Genomic DNA, 16,631 nt, shown 5'->3' with positions numbered 1-16,631 from the left:
AAAGCTCAAATAATCAGTCTAAGCGTATAATAATAAAATTAAAATCCTCGACCTTACTAGTGTTATCGGGTGCAGGGTTGACCAAAATAACACGAAAATAGTAAACTGAATGCAAATCCCGCCCTGCAACACCAGCTGTCCCGGTTTGAATGTGCACCGAGTAGTTCTCCCTGCTCCTCAAAACACGTCTAACAGCAACCCTTACGGTTTAGTATGCCCTTACATCACTTTGGAGTGTAATAGTTATCAGATAGTGCCCTCTGCTGTCAAAATAGCCACGGAACGTTCATTATCTAATTAGCACCCCTATACACTTTTTACTTGTCATCTAAGTGATACTAAAACTAAAATGAAAAAATCTGTTTTATTGAAAAATGATAAAATCCCTTTTTTCCATCGCTTTAAATTCAGTATCTGAATTGTGTATCTGTAAATGTTTTATAAAACGACATTAAGTCAGACAGAAAAATCACCCCCAAAATTATACTTGAAGAATTTATTTTGTGGAGAAACCGGAACCAATATCTCAAACTTTTAAGAGACACAACATTGTTAGAAGAGGAAATATGAGCAAACTTTGGGAATATCTAGTCAAAATTTCTCAAGATCTGATTACGAAAACCTGAAAATACAAAAAAAGAAAAAGTCTCACTTGTGACAAAACAAAATCCATGAGGCGCAAAATTCATTTAAACCAATTCCTGAAGAGGAACTATGAATAATATTAATATCGACATCAATAAAAAAAATAATTACAAGTTAAAAAGGAGCCCCACATCTCAAGCATCAGCACTGACTGACATTCGTTTGAGCCTTGAGTAATGGATAGAATGGGTGCTAAGTGGGCATTTCAGACAGTTTATGCAGAGAGGTCACTGCTGTTGAAACGCTCTTGGTCATACACCTCTGCCACAACCTTACGGCCCCCGAACCAGCGATCATTGAGGGCCTGGATGGCCTTGTTCATCTCAGAGGCCATGGAGAACTCCACGAAGATCTTGACAATGACTTCTGCATCCTCCTCCTCTCCCTGCTTCTCCTGGTAGATGATGACTCTGTTCACAGCTCCAAACTTGCCACACTCCTCCGTGACCTCTCCCTCCAGATCATCATCGATGTCCTCGGGACCCACCATGTTTCGCAACACCATCACTGTGGACTAAAGAGGTGCGGACAAACAGAGGATCAGGAACCATCACTAGACTTAGTTTCCACTCAAATTTGTCAGCAATTGAAAATAATCCCCTTGAGATAATATAAATATATATTTTTTAATCAACAAAACAACTGACGCACAAACAAGGTTCACCCAGCTCCTCCCCCCCAGCTCCTCCCCCCCAGCTCCTCCCCCCCAGCTCCTCCCCCCCAGCTCCTCCCCCCCAGCTCCTCCCCCCCAGCTCCTCCCCCCCAGCTCCTCCCCCCCAGCTCCTCCCCCCCAGCTCCTCCTCCCCAGCTCCTCACCCCCAGCTCCTCACCCCCAGCTCCTCACCCCCAGCTCCTCACCCCCAGCTCCTCACCCCCAGCTCCTCACCCCCAGCTCCTCACCCTCACCTCTGACTTCCTCAGCAGCTTCTGCATGACCATGTGTCTGGCACTGCTTCCCGAGATGCTCATGTGTTCCTGGTCACTCAACATCTCCTGGCCTGTCCCATCCTGCTGCAGCTCCTCCTCCTTCTCTTTCTTCTTCAGCTCCTGCAGGGCGTTGGGGCCTCCCGCCAGGGTAGGGTTGGACAGGACTGGGGGTGAGGCCAGCACTGGGTTCACCAGGCCCACCTGGGGCAGCACTGGCATGGGGGGGCGCGCTGGAGTCACACCTCAGGAGGGGGAGGTGGTCATACAAGTCAGACACCAGGAATATACAAGTCTTAACTCATAGAGGCCTAGTTTCTGGTACAAAGGGTTTGTTTCAATTTAGGAGATTGTTCCAATGAAGAAACCAAACTGATGTATCACTTCACACTAGGGTTGGGTATTGAAACCCTATCGAATCAGAACGCAGATTGGTTCAGGCACCGGAACAGTTTTAAAAGTACAATTTGGAACCAGCATTGTAAAAACCCAAACACCGACTCCACACCCCAACTGTGAATACAGTAGTCACTCAAGAGATTAAGTATAAAAATATAGCTATCCATCAGCAGTAAGCTCTCCCTGCTTTGCTATTCCCCATCCTGTTTCATCAGGAGTAACAGAACGCTAATTGGTCCCCAAAGTGAAGCATCATTAATCTCCACGAATGAGGTTCCCCCCCAAAAAATAATTTTAATTGTAATCTTGACTGGCCTAAGTCAAGTGGCATTTACTAAGTAAACAATTTCAAAGCCAGATGAGTCAGTTTTAGATTTCACTGAATCTCTACACACCTAGGGGTGGGGTAACAGTGAGCACTCCAGACGTGGTGTGTGCACACACACACACACACACAATAAAAGTATATCAATACGTATTATAATTACTCTAAAAATGAAATCATCCGTTGGTTTCATGGCAATGTAATAAAAGGGACCCAGGTCTGATTTACTTGAACATAGTCAGGTACACACCTGTGATGACGCCTGGAGCCTGGGCAGCCATGACAGCTTGAGGTATGCCCATCTGCTGGCCCAGGAGCTGGGGCGCTGCCAGCGCCCCCAGGACTGACGCCCCGGCTACAGCCTCCTTGAGAGAGGGGGGGCCGGAGACATTAGCAGGGAAAACACAGACAAGCAAGGCAGCACAGTCAAATCACACAGTATTGCCACATAACACTCATCTTTGCAATTCTTACCTGTCCTTCTCCATTAATAAATAAAAACTAAACTAAATTCCTGAAGCAAGTGTCGACATCAATACATACTGTTCTGATTTTCACTACTTTGCTACATTGACTGACTTCTATAAAAAATTATAATATATTTAGTAATAAGCTGTTTATCAATGTGCAACTGAAACAGAAAGCTGTGAAAAGAGAGCATGCTTGCTTGAGCTAGGAGACTCAAGGGGCTCATTAACTTGTAACACTAGTAATTAGATCATGAGAGTCTAAATGCCCAGTATCATCAGTACTTATGACAGAAAGTGGATAAGCTTTGGCCTTAGGGGATGCACTTCCTGTGCGTGTTGAGCAAAAGGTAGGAAAAAAAAGTAGTACGGCAACTATGACTACATTCCCTAAAACACGGCACTGCACATTTAAATGTAAGCAGACACATACTACTCAGAATGTCATTTCTCCATCAATTTCCCAACCAATTAAAATTATTTACAGAGCTCTGGGATTCATGACCAGTAAGCTGTTCATTGATACAAATGATCTTCCCAAACAGGCTATGTTTAACATTTACTCTGTGTGGGTGATAGTCATATCTCGCTAAATCTGAGTTATATTTACCTGGAAGGCCATTAGATCCCTTTGGAAGGGATTCATACTTGCCTGGGCCGTAATCTTAGCGGTTGCTGCTGCCGCGGCAACGGCTGCTGCCGGGGGCAAACCGCCGGGGGTTGTGGGGGTGAGGAGAGGCATGGGCGGGGTCACGGCCTTCCCCACCCGCAGGTACTGACCCCCTAGGTCAAAGAGGTTCATGGAGGACACTGCGTCCAGGGAGGACTGGGGCTTCTCATACTCTGTCAGGGGTCAGGAACAGACGGGGGTGGGTTAGTGTTCAAAATGACCAACGCAGAACAACAGGACTTCTTGAGGGCTCGCAGAGGGGGGGTTTGGGGGCCTCCCTGCTCACCGATGAAGCCAAAGCTCCTGTGCCTTCCCGTGGTGGGGTCTCTGGCTAACGTGCAGGACTTGATCCTTCCAAAGGCCTCAAATACACTCTTGATGTCCTCATCCGAGAGGTCGGGGTGGACGGATGCCACGTAGATCCGGTTGAAGGCGCGCGCCTCCTCTGCCAGCTGGTCAATGATGGGTTGCGCCTGACCGATGTTACTTGGCCGCCCCACCTACAGCACAGATCATACCAGCACAGGGCCACTGAATGACGGGTCATAGCTTCAGAAAACGCCTACGTTTTCTTCCACTCGCAGGAACGCAATAGGAGGCCATAGAAGGAGACTGGAGAGATTCACTATAAACCGAGGACTACCACCAAAATGGCCGCAAAGGGTCAACTAGCCTGGCTTAGCTGCATCTCCACCACACCACCCTGTTAAAGTTGTGGCAAGTTCATGAGAATTGCAATTTGACAAGATGGACTCAGTTCTAAAAACTGAAAATGACTTGCTCTTGACAAACCAATTTCTACATTGCAAACTGCAATCTACATCCAAATCCAAGATCTTCGGCAAAGAAAAATACCCAATTTCTTAATCTACGCTGACAAATCTACATAAGCATGTGCCTTGGTAACAGACATCATGGCTTTCTGCACAGCTGCTGTAATGAGTTATGTCCATAAGACACTCCAACTCACCACTGACCAGACCAGAAGGGCATGTACAGGACACCTGAGATGAGAGCTGCAGCTAAAGACAAGCTAGTGGTCACGCAGTTCACCAAAACAAAGGGAGCCTACCCTAACTTCCTCTCTCCTCGTCGCCTCCCCAAAGAGGATTGTGGAAGAGGGTCCAAGGGGCCAGTCCCTTGGATCTTGTCCCCCAATAAGTTTTGAGAAGGAGGCGAGGTGAGTGGACTGAGCCTCGGTCGAAGGCTGCCTGGCTAACTAAGGGTCCCTAGCCTCGGACGAGGTCCCTACGACAGACGCGCACGGCGAATTTGTACAGGATCTGTGCTGCAGGTGGGGCGGCCAAGCAACACCAACCAGGCGCAGCCCATCATCAGCACATCTTGGACACAGAGCAGCGCCACGCGCTGCAGGGCATCCTACTGGAACGGGTCACTAAGACAATGTGGTGACACCATGGAAGCAGAACACACACACACACACACACACAGGGAGACACGATATCACCCACACACGCATACACGCAGGGAAACTTGCACGCACCTGTAAACGACATGGACACGAACACAAGCAAAGAAAGAAAAATGAGAGTGACTTTAGATTCTTTCAGACAGTTTAAGTGACACCAATTAGTAGTAAATTCACAAGGTAATTCAGTTACACAACAAGCAGTGGAATGGTACTTATGCTTCCAGGTGGGCTTGAGGAGCCCCAAACTTAAACAGGGGGGAAAAAAAGAGGGTTAAAGGAATGAAAGCCCTGTTCCGATTGGTCCTCCAGGCAGTCACTCCGGGTCACTCACCTTGATGTTCCTCCCCCCGAGCATGACCGAGTTCATCTGCTCCAGAGCTAGCTGTGCAGCCTCCGGCACATCATACTCCACAAAGGCAAAACCCTGCACAGACACAGAGACATGCATAGGACACAAACCAACCACTCATATCGAAACCAATGGTGGATGTGTCTCGTCTGGGACACAGTTTAACATGCCGCTCCTTCGAGCTTTTCAATTAACCTTGATCCACCAATTAAATGTCATCATCATCAGCTGCTCACAGTCCCCCCCCCCGCACAGGTGACAGACCAAACCCACCTTGTGTTTCATAGTCACAGAATCCCAGGACATGTCGATGCTCTTGATGGGGCCGAACGGGGCAAAGGCCTGTCTGATGGTGTCCTCCCCCAGCTCATAGTAGATGGAGCCCACGTACACCCTACACATGATGGCCAGAGCACGCTGCCGCTGGGCTGCCACCTGGGGACCAGGAGAAACACACACGAGGATGATTTACAGGCTCAGAGAAACCACACACACACACACACATCAATCTATGTGATTATTTTGTCTGTTTTACATTCATTTTGCTATCCCTAACTTAAGATATTAAGGCCAACGTCTCACTCAGTATTTGGGACTATCGACCAAACAGCTGTGATTTTGCAATGAATTTCAATTTAGAATCTACCAAGAGAAATTGACATGCATTTGACTTTTTCCACTAGTACATATGTATGAATGAAAGCACTTACGTGCTGGGCATGCCTACACCTCACTATAACATTGTTCCTGAGACTAACCTTTAGTCCAGGGATGCACTTCAGGAACTAACACATGTACCAAAATTAAATCAACACCTAAATCAGGGGAGTGGCATCCAGAATAAGGCCTCAAATGCATTTCACACTTACGTCTTAAGCCTCTAAGAGGAGGGGTTGTTTACCACTGAAAGCAGTCTAGTCAGGCCTGTCAACCACACCTTTAATCACCAACAGGAAAACAAACTGATCTGTGACTAGAAAAGGGGTGTCTAACTGGTTTCATAAACAGCATTAATTTGAAGATGGCCAAAGAGGGATTCCTGTCAGGTCTAAGATTTGAAAGAGACAATTAGCCCTCTTTAGCCCTATGTCTAGATTTGTCTTTGGAAATCATGCCATGTTGCTGCATATTTATAAAGGAGACATGGATTTCTGCATCAGTGTACTAGTGTTCTTAACATCTTGATTAGTCATTCTAGATTACAATGTGATTATCCATACTGGGAGATTAGACTAATGTAAGTTTAAAATATCAAATACAGTATGAATGTGAAATTTTGCTATGGATATCTATAAAGTACATAACCAATAGTCATTATCAGAAGATGAAGTGCTATATAGCATTTCAGCTTTTAAACTGAACACCACAATATTTGGTTGCTAAATGTCTCATTGCAATTAAAACCGTGTCTTCTTTTGAAATATGCATTCTTTGGTCGTCTGCTATGGACAGTAAACCTAAAGGCCAGAGAAGGGTAACAGTCCTTTTGTATATCATCTGGAGTCAGGTGGCTGAGCGGTTAGGGAATCGGGCTAGTAATCTGAAGGTTGCCAGTTCGATTCCCGGCCATGCCAAATGACGTTGTGTCCTTGGGCAAGGCACTTCACCCTACTTGCCTCGGGGGAATGTCCCTGTACTCACTGTAAGTCGCTCTGGATAAGAGCGTCTGCTAAATGACTAAATGTAAATGTATATTCAGGAATGCGCACAGAAAAAAAAGGTTTAATAATCTATTGACCGATTGTAACGGTGAGAGAGGATCTCCAAAGCCCATTGTCACTGCTGCCATCTGAAAGACAGTAAAGACGAAAAAAGTACTGAAAGGTGGGTTAGATATATCGACTAGCTTTTCTTTCTAAGACAATCTTTAAGACATTCAGTAACGGACAGTGCCCTGTACATCCTCAATCTAGACAACTATTTTCTTTCCTTCTACACCCAACTAGTCCTATAACCCCATAACATTACCCCAGTAAGAAACATTAAAAAGCTATAATGGAGACGAAAATGCAAAGCTTTCAATATGTTCCAGCACTGTCGTCCTCATGATGTCCTCCTGATGAAGAAGTGCAGAAGCAAGAAAAGACACCCCTGCCCTCACATCATCCTGAGCAAAGAGCTGCTTAATTAGCTATAACAGTGTGTAATGTACATGCAATTCTTGTATTTGTTGCAATAAGAATTGCTACCTTGCAAAACAAAGCAATAAAAATTTGAGGGCCTAGAGGGAGCTGTAATCGAATAATTTAACAACCCAAGTTGATGAGTGTATAGAGAAAATGTAAATAAAGGCTCACATCTTGATTTAAAATGGTCCCTTATTACACGTTACTATGCGTGATATGGTCTAAGCGTTTAAGTTGTTTACAAGACATAAGAACATAATCAAGGGCATGGAGTTTTATTATAGTGTGAAATGAAAAGGCCTTGAGCATGTCTCACCTGCAAATTGGTGAGCTGCTGTTGCTGGTGGGCGATGGTCTGTTTCACCAAGACACTTTTAATGCTTTGTTCCATAGCATACTTCTTTGCCTGAATCATAAGAGAAACGAGGCGAAAATGTTTTTACAGGTGTGGATAAAACTTTGCTCCATGGGAACTACATTACCCAAAAGAGAACAAAATGGGGTTGCGATTAGACAGCGACATCATTATGTATACAACCTGGGTGCTCGAGAGGCTGTCCTTACCCTCTGAAGCGCCTCCTGCTGCTCTGGGGTGAGAGGCGGCAGGCCAAGCTTAGAGCCTGTGCCCTGTCCATTCTCCATCATCACAGTTGTGCCTCCCTGAATAAGCGCACAAAGTATTTATATTTATAAATATATATATTATTATTTTTAATACATACAAGAAAAAAAGAGGAAAACGTTAGCTTGCTACTGTAGCCACATGGGGATCAGACGAAACAACCCACACGCATCGTCACGAAATTTAACTTTTGATACGCTTTAACGTATCACACCCAAGTTAAAATACAAAAGTCAGGACATACATGTGGTAGCTAACTACTCATTTTGAGTAAGCAACTACCTAGCTTGCTACCGGAATTGTCCCGATTGATCGCAGCGTTCACCAAGCGCCAAACCCACCTAGCATTTTATAGCTAGGCTAGATAGCTAGCTATAAAAAGAGACAATGCTCCTTACCTACAACCTGTTTATCGCTGGGACCACCAGAGGTAGGATAACCCCCAGGCAAGACTGATGGGGGGGACCTTAACAATTCAGCAAATTCTGAGGAAAAGAAAATGCTTTCAGACTAACAAAGCCATAACCAGCGGCATGACGTTCGCTACAGCCAGCTAACTTTGACTCTAGGCAACGCATAATTGAATGGGCTCCATAGCATTAGCTCCAAAAAATGGCTAACTTGCTACCGTTGTGTATCAATACAAGATAACAAGTACCCATGCTAGCTAGCCAACAATTTCATAACGTATTTTATAGGTTATATTAATACGAAATAATACATTGCACTTCTTTGGCCATAGTTATCCGCTACAACAACCTAACGGTCTAACCATAACTTCCTATCTTCCAAATGGCCATTGCCTACTATTGCCGTCTCGTCTGCATCCAACACGGGCCTCGTCGTCATGGCTAGTTAGTTAGCATTACTTTTCCATCTAGCAAGCATTGTTCGTGCGAAGAAAATTCGCAAGCTGATTTTTAGATACGGTACATAAAATAACATCAATGTGCGAAACAATGCAAATGAAATCGCAACAGTTTGAATTGTAACTTGTGCATTAAAATAACTTGTATCTATTTACCGCAACCTCCGTCACCGCCATGAAGCACACCTTCGTGAGAGGGCCGACGTCTGTTGTAAGCGGGCAGGAGCTAAGCGTCGCGAGATCCTAAACACACAGAACCGGTCGTCGCGAGAGCTAGCGTAAGCGTTGAACAGTTTGGTTGCCAGGTTTGATACATCATAGTGCTTGGTATTTCAGTTTTATCTAATCACTGCCTCTTACAATTACGTACATTGTCCAAGGTTTTTAGTTCAGAAAACACCTTCACACTGCACAACTCATCATGTCACATAATATTATTTTATTGGATTCAATCACAGTACAATATTGAACAGAGGGTTAAGCAGAACACACCCAAAGCTTACATTCATTCAACAAACTTAGGACGAAGTTCAGTTACTATGACAGAAAAATGACTGATATGAATTAATTTCAGTCTAAACATTCTTTCTTTTGATCATTTCCCCTTCGGATCCGATGGTGATGTTAATGACAAGGCAATCTTGAAGAAATAATAATAATAATACAAATCTGTACAGTTTTTTAGTTTTTAAGACATGCAGATGCAAAGTATCAGGTCAGATTGAGAGCCATTGTGTGCGTTTGTTAAAATTAAACCTCTTGCAAAGCCACAAACACATATCTACACCCTACAGATAGTGTTCACATATCTACACCATGTGTGAGAGAAGGCTTCCTCTCTCACGGATGAGCTAACAGAATGCTTGTCAGACACTCTGAATATTTAAAGCGAAAACTATACAAGTCAGTAGTGCAATTTGTTTTGATATTGCAGGTTCACAGACAGTGTAACAAGCTAATGTCATACAGTTAACAGATTTGGATACTGAATGAATATACGGATCAAAATGTATTAGGGAAATTCACAATTTATAAACTTTTCCAAAATCCAATTTCCCCAACTTATCAGTTTACTAAAAGAAAATTAAATCCCAATTTTGGGGGCATAAAATCCCATACCAATTAATTATTTTGAATATTGGATACTCCCTTGGCATACAAGCTGACAAACTCTTTTGTAAACACTTTATTCACTCTATATGCCCTCTTTATCATAGAAGGTGTATCATATCACATATGTAAATATAATTTTCATCTTCTGAGTTACGTGATGGCAGTTTACTGAAGAATAGTAAATTAGCATGTGTATTACATATTACTTTACTATTAGTATGTAATACGCATACTAAGGACGCAAACACACTACAGTGTTGTAGATGTTATGGGCTGTTATGATGTCAAATTAGATATAATAACATACTAGAATTCAATGAACTGCTTTCCCAAATATGTGATTTTCACATCATACAATTTTCACAGGCTGATGTTGTGGATAAAATAGAATAGCTTTCTGTTAACTCCAAATTCAACCTATGTAATGTATCAGAATATTTACCAAGAGAATGTCCTCCAAAGCTTTACATCAAAACTACTGTGGTCATGGGTATTTTGTCTAATGTGGATTGCCATCTTAGGCACTTTGCAAGTCTTTGGCTTTCAGAGGACTTTCACAGGGAAACCCCCTTTAAGAGTTTTACAGGCAAAGAGAGGCATTGTCTCATTGCTCATCACCTCTAATGCATGGAGACTTACTGAGGCATTTGCAGTGCTGGGAGAAAAGTGTCTGGCCTAAGTGAATAGTAGTACTCTACAGACCATTCATATGTGAACAAAAACTGTGCAAGGCTCAGACAACAGTTAAGCAAGAAAAAACAAGGAAAATAATTCTTTGTTGTGAGCATTGCCTGTGCATGTTGGACGGATTTTAAGTTGTGATAAAATTGTAATGACTGAATTAGGTAAACATAAAAATAAATGTAAAAAGAATTACATAAGTGGCCAACCACAACAATTTTAGGGTGTTATAAACTTGGATTTTGATTAAAAGAACACGTAAAAATGTAGCTGTCATATCAGATGTCTGGAAGGGAATATATCTATTCAAATAGTGGCAATATGGAGAGCCAAAGTCATGAAGACATCTTAAGGCATGATAGCCCTTTTAGGCAAGGGGATGGGGAGGGTGGGGGGTTATCAATCTTCCACTGCATTGTGGGATAGTTAAACACAGCCATCACTCCTGTAGTCCTCCAATCAGAGGTGCTTCCTGTTCCTGCCTCCGCTCAATCCCGCTCTCTCCAAACCCCCCAGGATGTTCTCGGCCTTCAGGCTCAGCTTCTACCACCTGTGTTAATCCTCCCATACCCACGCTGGCCCCGGCCCCCTCTGATCCCGGCTGATCCTGCCTGCTGCCCCCTCTCTCACTCTGGGACGAGTGGTCAAAGCCAACGGCCCCTCTCTCTGGGCCAGCCTCCACAGGGGTTCCTGTTCACTGTGTGCTCCCTGAGGCCAGCGCTCTGAGCCGATGTTTGCCTAGAGCATCTTCCAGGAACCCCGCCAGCTTATCACAGTCCTCCTGTACGGGGTATGACATCATCAGGGCCTGCTCTAGGCGACAGGGTAGGCAGGGGGTGGAATTGGACAGCTATAATAATATATAATAGTCTGTAGATGTACCTACCTCACTTATGAAGGCGTAGTGAACAAGTTCATTGGCAAGGTCTTTGGAGCAGTCAGCTGAAATATTGAAACAAATGTATATGTAGATACATGTAGATAGATACAATACCTTCAAATTTAAATCATGTACTATTTGTTAAGAGGTAAATTAGAGGTTATGCTTACGAACAAAGAAAAGTGACCATAATGGTGGTGTGCTTATGAACTCACTTGGGAGAATGTCACAGCTGAGCTGTCTATGCAGCTTGTCATCCATCTTCAGAAACAGAGACAGCTACGGAGAAAGGGACATTTCATTTCATAAGCCTATTAATTATTTCCTACCAAATGATTTGTTTTAGTACTAATCAAGGGGTGTATTTCTTAATAAATTAGGATATGAAATAAGCTATTGAAACAGTGTAATGGAGACCTTGTAATGGATTTCTGATGTTATGATTAATGAGAAACCGAGGAAGAACATGGCAGTTAGCATCTAGAAATAGGTTGTGTTTTTGGCTCACGTGAGTTTTGGTCCCTTCTTCATTTGATTCCAAGTTACAGTGCATCTGGATCACCTGTAACACACAAGCAGACTGTCAGTGTTCCAGACCACTGCTTACCCATACACACACTGCCTACCCATACACACTGTGTGTATGGGTAAGCAGTGCTCTGTAGGGGTGTAACGATACACTCAGCTCACAATACAATACGTATCATGATACTGGGTGTACGATACAATACGTATCACGATATTTTGAACAACATTTTAAATGAAACTGTAATTCAATTAACAGATTTATTTCCAAAACATTAAAACATTTTCAAGAATGTTCTTTGTTGTACATACAATTTAGTTAACTCAGTTAATTTCTGTGAATGCAATGAATGCACGCATGACGCAGGTGCAGAGTAGGTCACGCACTGGTAGCTCAACCAATAGGATCAAACGGACGTCATATTGTAAAAATATTGCCATAACTCTACGATACATATTGTAAAAATGTTGTAATGTGATATATTGTTCCACAATATATTGTTACACCCCTAGTGCTCTGGAACACTGACACTGTGTGACACAACCACACACGACCCCACACACACACACAAACACATTAAGAAAGCACCACACACACACCTTCCTGGACTCAGTCTCTTGCGGTTCTGGGGTGGGGGTCTTCACGGTCTCCACCTGCTCCTGAGACAGAGACAGGGCACGTGGGACAGGATGGGGGCGCGACGAAGCAAAGTTCATGAGGGGGTAGATCCCATTCCTGAGAAAATGGAGGTCAAAAGTAAACATTACGTTAGTTTCTCCACTTAGTTTGACTGTTTAAGTTTAGGTTTATCAGTTAAGTTTAACATTCCAGTGCTGAATACAGCCCTTGGGACTCAATCTGAGGAGAGAGATCAACTGAGAAGAGTTGGAACTTACTTGACATCCTCCAGAAACTTGTCCAGCTCCAGTGGAGACACGTGAGAATACCTGTGGAAAAGAATAATGTGAAGATTGATCAAAGTCTTAAAGTCTTAAAGTTTGTCATCTATTGGTGGCCCCTGAAGGTGTACAGTAACATAGGGGTGTTCTCACTTTAGCTGCACTCCTGCACGGTCGCGGTGTTTGATTTCCGCCATGACAGCGTTGGGGTCGAAGGACTTGGTCTTCTCCTCCACACAGTTCTCTGGCAGCAGGTCTACAGAAAGGCACAGTAAACAAGGAGGTGACCTTTGACCTTTTAACCTTATAACCCTTTAGGGGAAAGATTTGAAGTAACTAAACATCCCAGAATGGAGAGAGACTCACACTGGTTGCTGATGAAGCAGTGTGCGGCCAGCAGCTTGAGGGAGTGGACCTCAAACAGCACGCGGTGAAACAGCAGGTCGTGGGCAGTGGGACGCAGCTTGGCCTCGTGACGCACACACGACTGGGTGAACTCCTACAGGGCAGAGAGGACAGACAAGCTTAAGCAGCATGTAGGAACCATGGGATCGTGCTCGCTCAGAAGGAAAGAGAGAGAGAGAGAGAGAGAGAGAGAGAGAGAGAGAGAGAGAGAGAGAGAGAGAGAGAGAGAGAGAGAGAGAGAGAGAGAGAGAGAGAGAGAGAGAGAGAGAGAGAAAGACAGCAGGAATAAGCAGCTGCTGTAAAACTGAAAGTCCCCCTAACTCTGACACATACTCTGGGTTCTTCCAATCTGAATCAAGTTATCAAAAACGCTTAAAGGAGACAGACTGTCTACGGCTCTCTGACAAGCAGAAATCAGACTGGGCCGCTTGGCTGGTCAGTATCTGGGACAGGAAGCCATGTGCGGCACTCACTCTCATCAGAGGGTCCTCCAGAGACTGGCCTGCATTGGAGATAGCCTCCTTAGACACGACAGCATCCCGTTGGCTTGGATCTCCAGCACAGCCATCTGGACATCAACACAGACCAGACAGAACATGTGATCATGATCGGTACTTGTGCACAACTATGAAGGCATCTCAAAAGTAGTAAGTCTTGTTTAGACCAAATCTGCCACGTATATGTGCATGCTCATACACAAACACCCACACTAACACACACACACTAACACACACACACACACACAGTCCATCTGCTGAGTGTTGGTGGGTTTCTTTCACCTCCAGAGCACAGATCCCAAAAGAGAAGATGTCAATGGCATAATCATCCTCCTCTGCTAGAAATGTGAAAGAGAGAGAGAGAGAGAGAGAGAGAGAGAGAGAGAGAGAGAGAGAGAGAGAGAGAGAGAGAGAGAGAGAGAGAGAGAGAAAGATGAAAGGAAAAGAGAACACAATTCTAAATTCAGCCAAGAAAGAGTTACCTTTAGACTCCAACAACAAAAGAATCAATTAAGTACAGAAGGAGGAGCAGACGCTAATACCAAATGTATTGTTCAGCTGCATGACTTAGACTGTTGTACACACACATCCTTTAGCGTTTTATCGATATTTTATATCCATTGTGGATATATTCACTGATGGTTATCACTATCAGGTAGCTGACTGGTTTATGCAGGCTGTGTCAGGAAACCAGAGAATGTTGGGGAGGAGGGAAGAAGTGTCAGATGGCTGAACGGTTAGGGAGGCTGGCTATTAATCAGAAGGTTGCCGGTTCGATTCCCGGGCCCTGCAAAATGACGTTGTGTCCTTGGGCAGAATGTCCCTGTATTTACTGTAAGTCGCTCTGGATAAGAGCGTCTGCTAAATGACTAAATGTGAATGTAAGAAGGGGTGGGTGGGACACTCACTGCCATACTCTGGAGAGAAGAAGTGCAGGTTCCTCTGCTCGTCTCGGTGAGGTCGTACCTTACCACTGGCCCCCGGGAACACTTGTTGTGAGGGAAGATAGACGGCTAGAAAATCAAACCCAACTCCAAAGACACCCAGGTGCTACATTGGGATCAGATATTGTGGGATATCTTGTGCTGTAAATTAACCTTACGATGGTCTCCTCTAACAGATAGGGACATGTTTGATAAGAAAGAGGAGAAGAATGATGAGCAGAACACCATATGGTTCTTACCATTCACAACAGTCTGTGCCACACTGAGGAAAAAGCATAATAAAGGTACTATTCAGTTCATAAGCAACATTAGTGACTCTTTGGATTATCAAGTATCAATGGAAACTGTACAAAAAGAATGTGTACGTTGTATTCTCAATCTACAAGCTAAATATAGGAACTGTGATAAATCTTAATGTTTGTGGCAGTAACATAACAAGCCCATGGGAGGCAGACCTGAGCCAATCTTGATAAGGCCGTTGTGTTGGATGAAGATGGTATCGCAGGTCAGGTTGCCATGGATAATAGGCGGGTCACATGAGTGCAGGTAACTGGCAGCAAACAACAAAAGGGTTTTGGTCTCTCGGGAGGAAGTGAAAACAACACATCTATCAGCTCAGACACCTCGATACTGTCTACCATGGCCTGAGGCTTCCTCAGATCATAATAAGGATCTGGTCTGGAGGTAAGGGAGGTAGGACGAGCAGGGAAGAGAGAAGGAGAAAGATATAGAGAGAGGGAAATGGAAAGAGAAACAGAGAGAAATGCAGAAACTAAGAAAAGGGGTGGGTGGTGGTGGGGGGGGGGGTTAGGGAAAGAGTGATAGTGTGTTGCTGCTCTTACCTGAGGGCAGACAGTATCTGGTACACCACCTCTTCCATGCCTGTGGTGTATGACAGAGAAGCATGAGTCTCACACCATTACATATTCCACTGGATCCAGTGACTACTAAGTGACATATTTGCTTATGAAAGCACGAGTTGATAAAGATCTGCCATCCTGCAGCCCTGAATCCTGCCTAGACTGGTCTTACCACCACTTCAAGGTGGAATAAGGCATACTGAATGCACATAACCAAATGGGCTGAAACTGACTTGACGTTCATAGTCTTGTGGTTTTTCTTGGTTTTCTTGAGAAAATTGCTTCAAGCTACAGAGGACATGTATTCTGTAATGAATATGACCTGTGGCACATGGATGGAAAGAGATAAGGACGCAATAAGCTGTGAAGCAGCAGAGAGAGAGAGAGAGAGAGAGAGAGAGAGAGAGAGAGAGAGAGAGAGAGAGAGAGGAGAGAGAGAGAGAGAGAGAGAGAGAGAGAGAGAGAGAGAGAGAGAGAGAGAGAGAGAGAAAGAGAAGAGAGAGAGAGAGAGAGAGAGAGAGAGAGAGAGAGAGAGAGAGAGAGAGAGAGAGAGAGAGAGAGAGAGAGAGAGAGAGAGAGAGAGAGAGAGAGAGAGAGAGAGAGAGAGAGAGGAGAGAGAGAGAGAGAGAGAAAGAAATGTGTCACAGACCCGAGCTTGACTGTCCCTCATATCCAGCCAGTACTTGTGGAACTTGACAATATTCGGATGTTCCACCTGCATCAGGTTCTCAAACATCTCCTTGATCTTCTCCTGCAAGAAAGAGATCAGACATGGAGGAGGTAGTCAGTGGTCACATGCTAATCCAATGCCTTATGCTTTAGTTTAGTAGGCTGATGCACATTTTTTGAATGTGTCTGATAAGAAAAGCCCAAAACACTTATATCCTCTTTGGATAAGTGATAGATATCTGAGTTTCCTTGATTACTTACCTCCTGTGCTTTGAAGACCTTCCTGTCAGAGAACAGCACCTCGTTCCAGACAACCTCCACCCCCTCCTC

The 16,631-nt window shown here is 44.2% G+C and overlaps 2 protein-coding genes across 6 annotated transcripts; both read right to left on the bottom strand.

Annotated features, from left to right (window-relative positions):
* Positions 1 to 481: 481 nt before the first annotated feature.
* Positions 482 to 9,109, bottom strand: LOC134034642 (poly(U)-binding-splicing factor PUF60-like). 5 transcript variants are annotated; one of them, XM_062479122.1, is made up of 12 exons: positions 8,984 to 9,065; positions 8,358 to 8,444; positions 7,902 to 7,997; positions 7,654 to 7,743; positions 6,950 to 7,000; positions 5,485 to 5,646; positions 5,194 to 5,286; positions 3,717 to 3,930; positions 3,371 to 3,603; positions 2,544 to 2,658; positions 1,552 to 1,814; positions 482 to 1,159 (listed from the first exon to the last, which is right to left on the bottom strand). In XM_062479122.1, the coding sequence occupies exons 3-12, from the start codon at positions 7,980 to 7,982 to the stop codon at positions 860 to 862; spliced, it is 1,602 nt and encodes a 533-aa protein (XP_062335106.1). In that variant the 5' UTR covers positions 7,983 to 7,997; positions 8,358 to 8,444; positions 8,984 to 9,065; the 3' UTR covers positions 482 to 859. The 5 variants fall into 5 exon arrangements, with proteins under 5 accessions (XP_062335106.1, XP_062335104.1, XP_062335105.1 ...); XM_062479120.1 differs by lacking the exon at positions 8,358 to 8,444 and having other exon boundaries at positions 8,984 to 9,109; XM_062479121.1 differs by lacking the exon at positions 8,358 to 8,444 and having other exon boundaries at positions 1,552 to 1,802; positions 8,984 to 9,109.
* A 137-nt stretch (positions 9,110 to 9,246) lies between these two features.
* On the bottom strand, positions 9,247 to 16,631 carry LOC134034812 (nuclear receptor-binding protein 2-like). The gene is given in 17 exon segments (XM_062479446.1): positions 9,247 to 11,402; positions 11,508 to 11,563; positions 11,717 to 11,780; positions 12,010 to 12,063; positions 12,627 to 12,762; positions 12,924 to 12,974; positions 13,080 to 13,182; positions 13,293 to 13,425; positions 13,805 to 13,872; positions 13,875 to 13,899; positions 14,111 to 14,166; positions 14,737 to 14,841; positions 15,204 to 15,322; positions 15,615 to 15,656; positions 15,867 to 15,954; positions 16,282 to 16,383; positions 16,563 to 16,631. Coding segments are annotated over 14 exon segments (1,095 nt in total). The 5' UTR covers positions 15,653 to 15,656; positions 15,867 to 15,954; positions 16,282 to 16,383; positions 16,563 to 16,631; the 3' UTR covers positions 9,247 to 11,315.

The sequence above is a fragment of the Osmerus eperlanus genome, chromosome 15 (assembly GCF_963692335.1).
Source record: "Osmerus eperlanus chromosome 15, fOsmEpe2.1, whole genome shotgun sequence".
Taxonomy (NCBI): Eukaryota; Metazoa; Chordata; class Actinopteri; order Osmeriformes; family Osmeridae; genus Osmerus; species Osmerus eperlanus.
The sequence above is the reverse complement of the archived record's forward strand: the minus strand, read 5'-3'. Positions and strand labels throughout refer to the sequence as shown.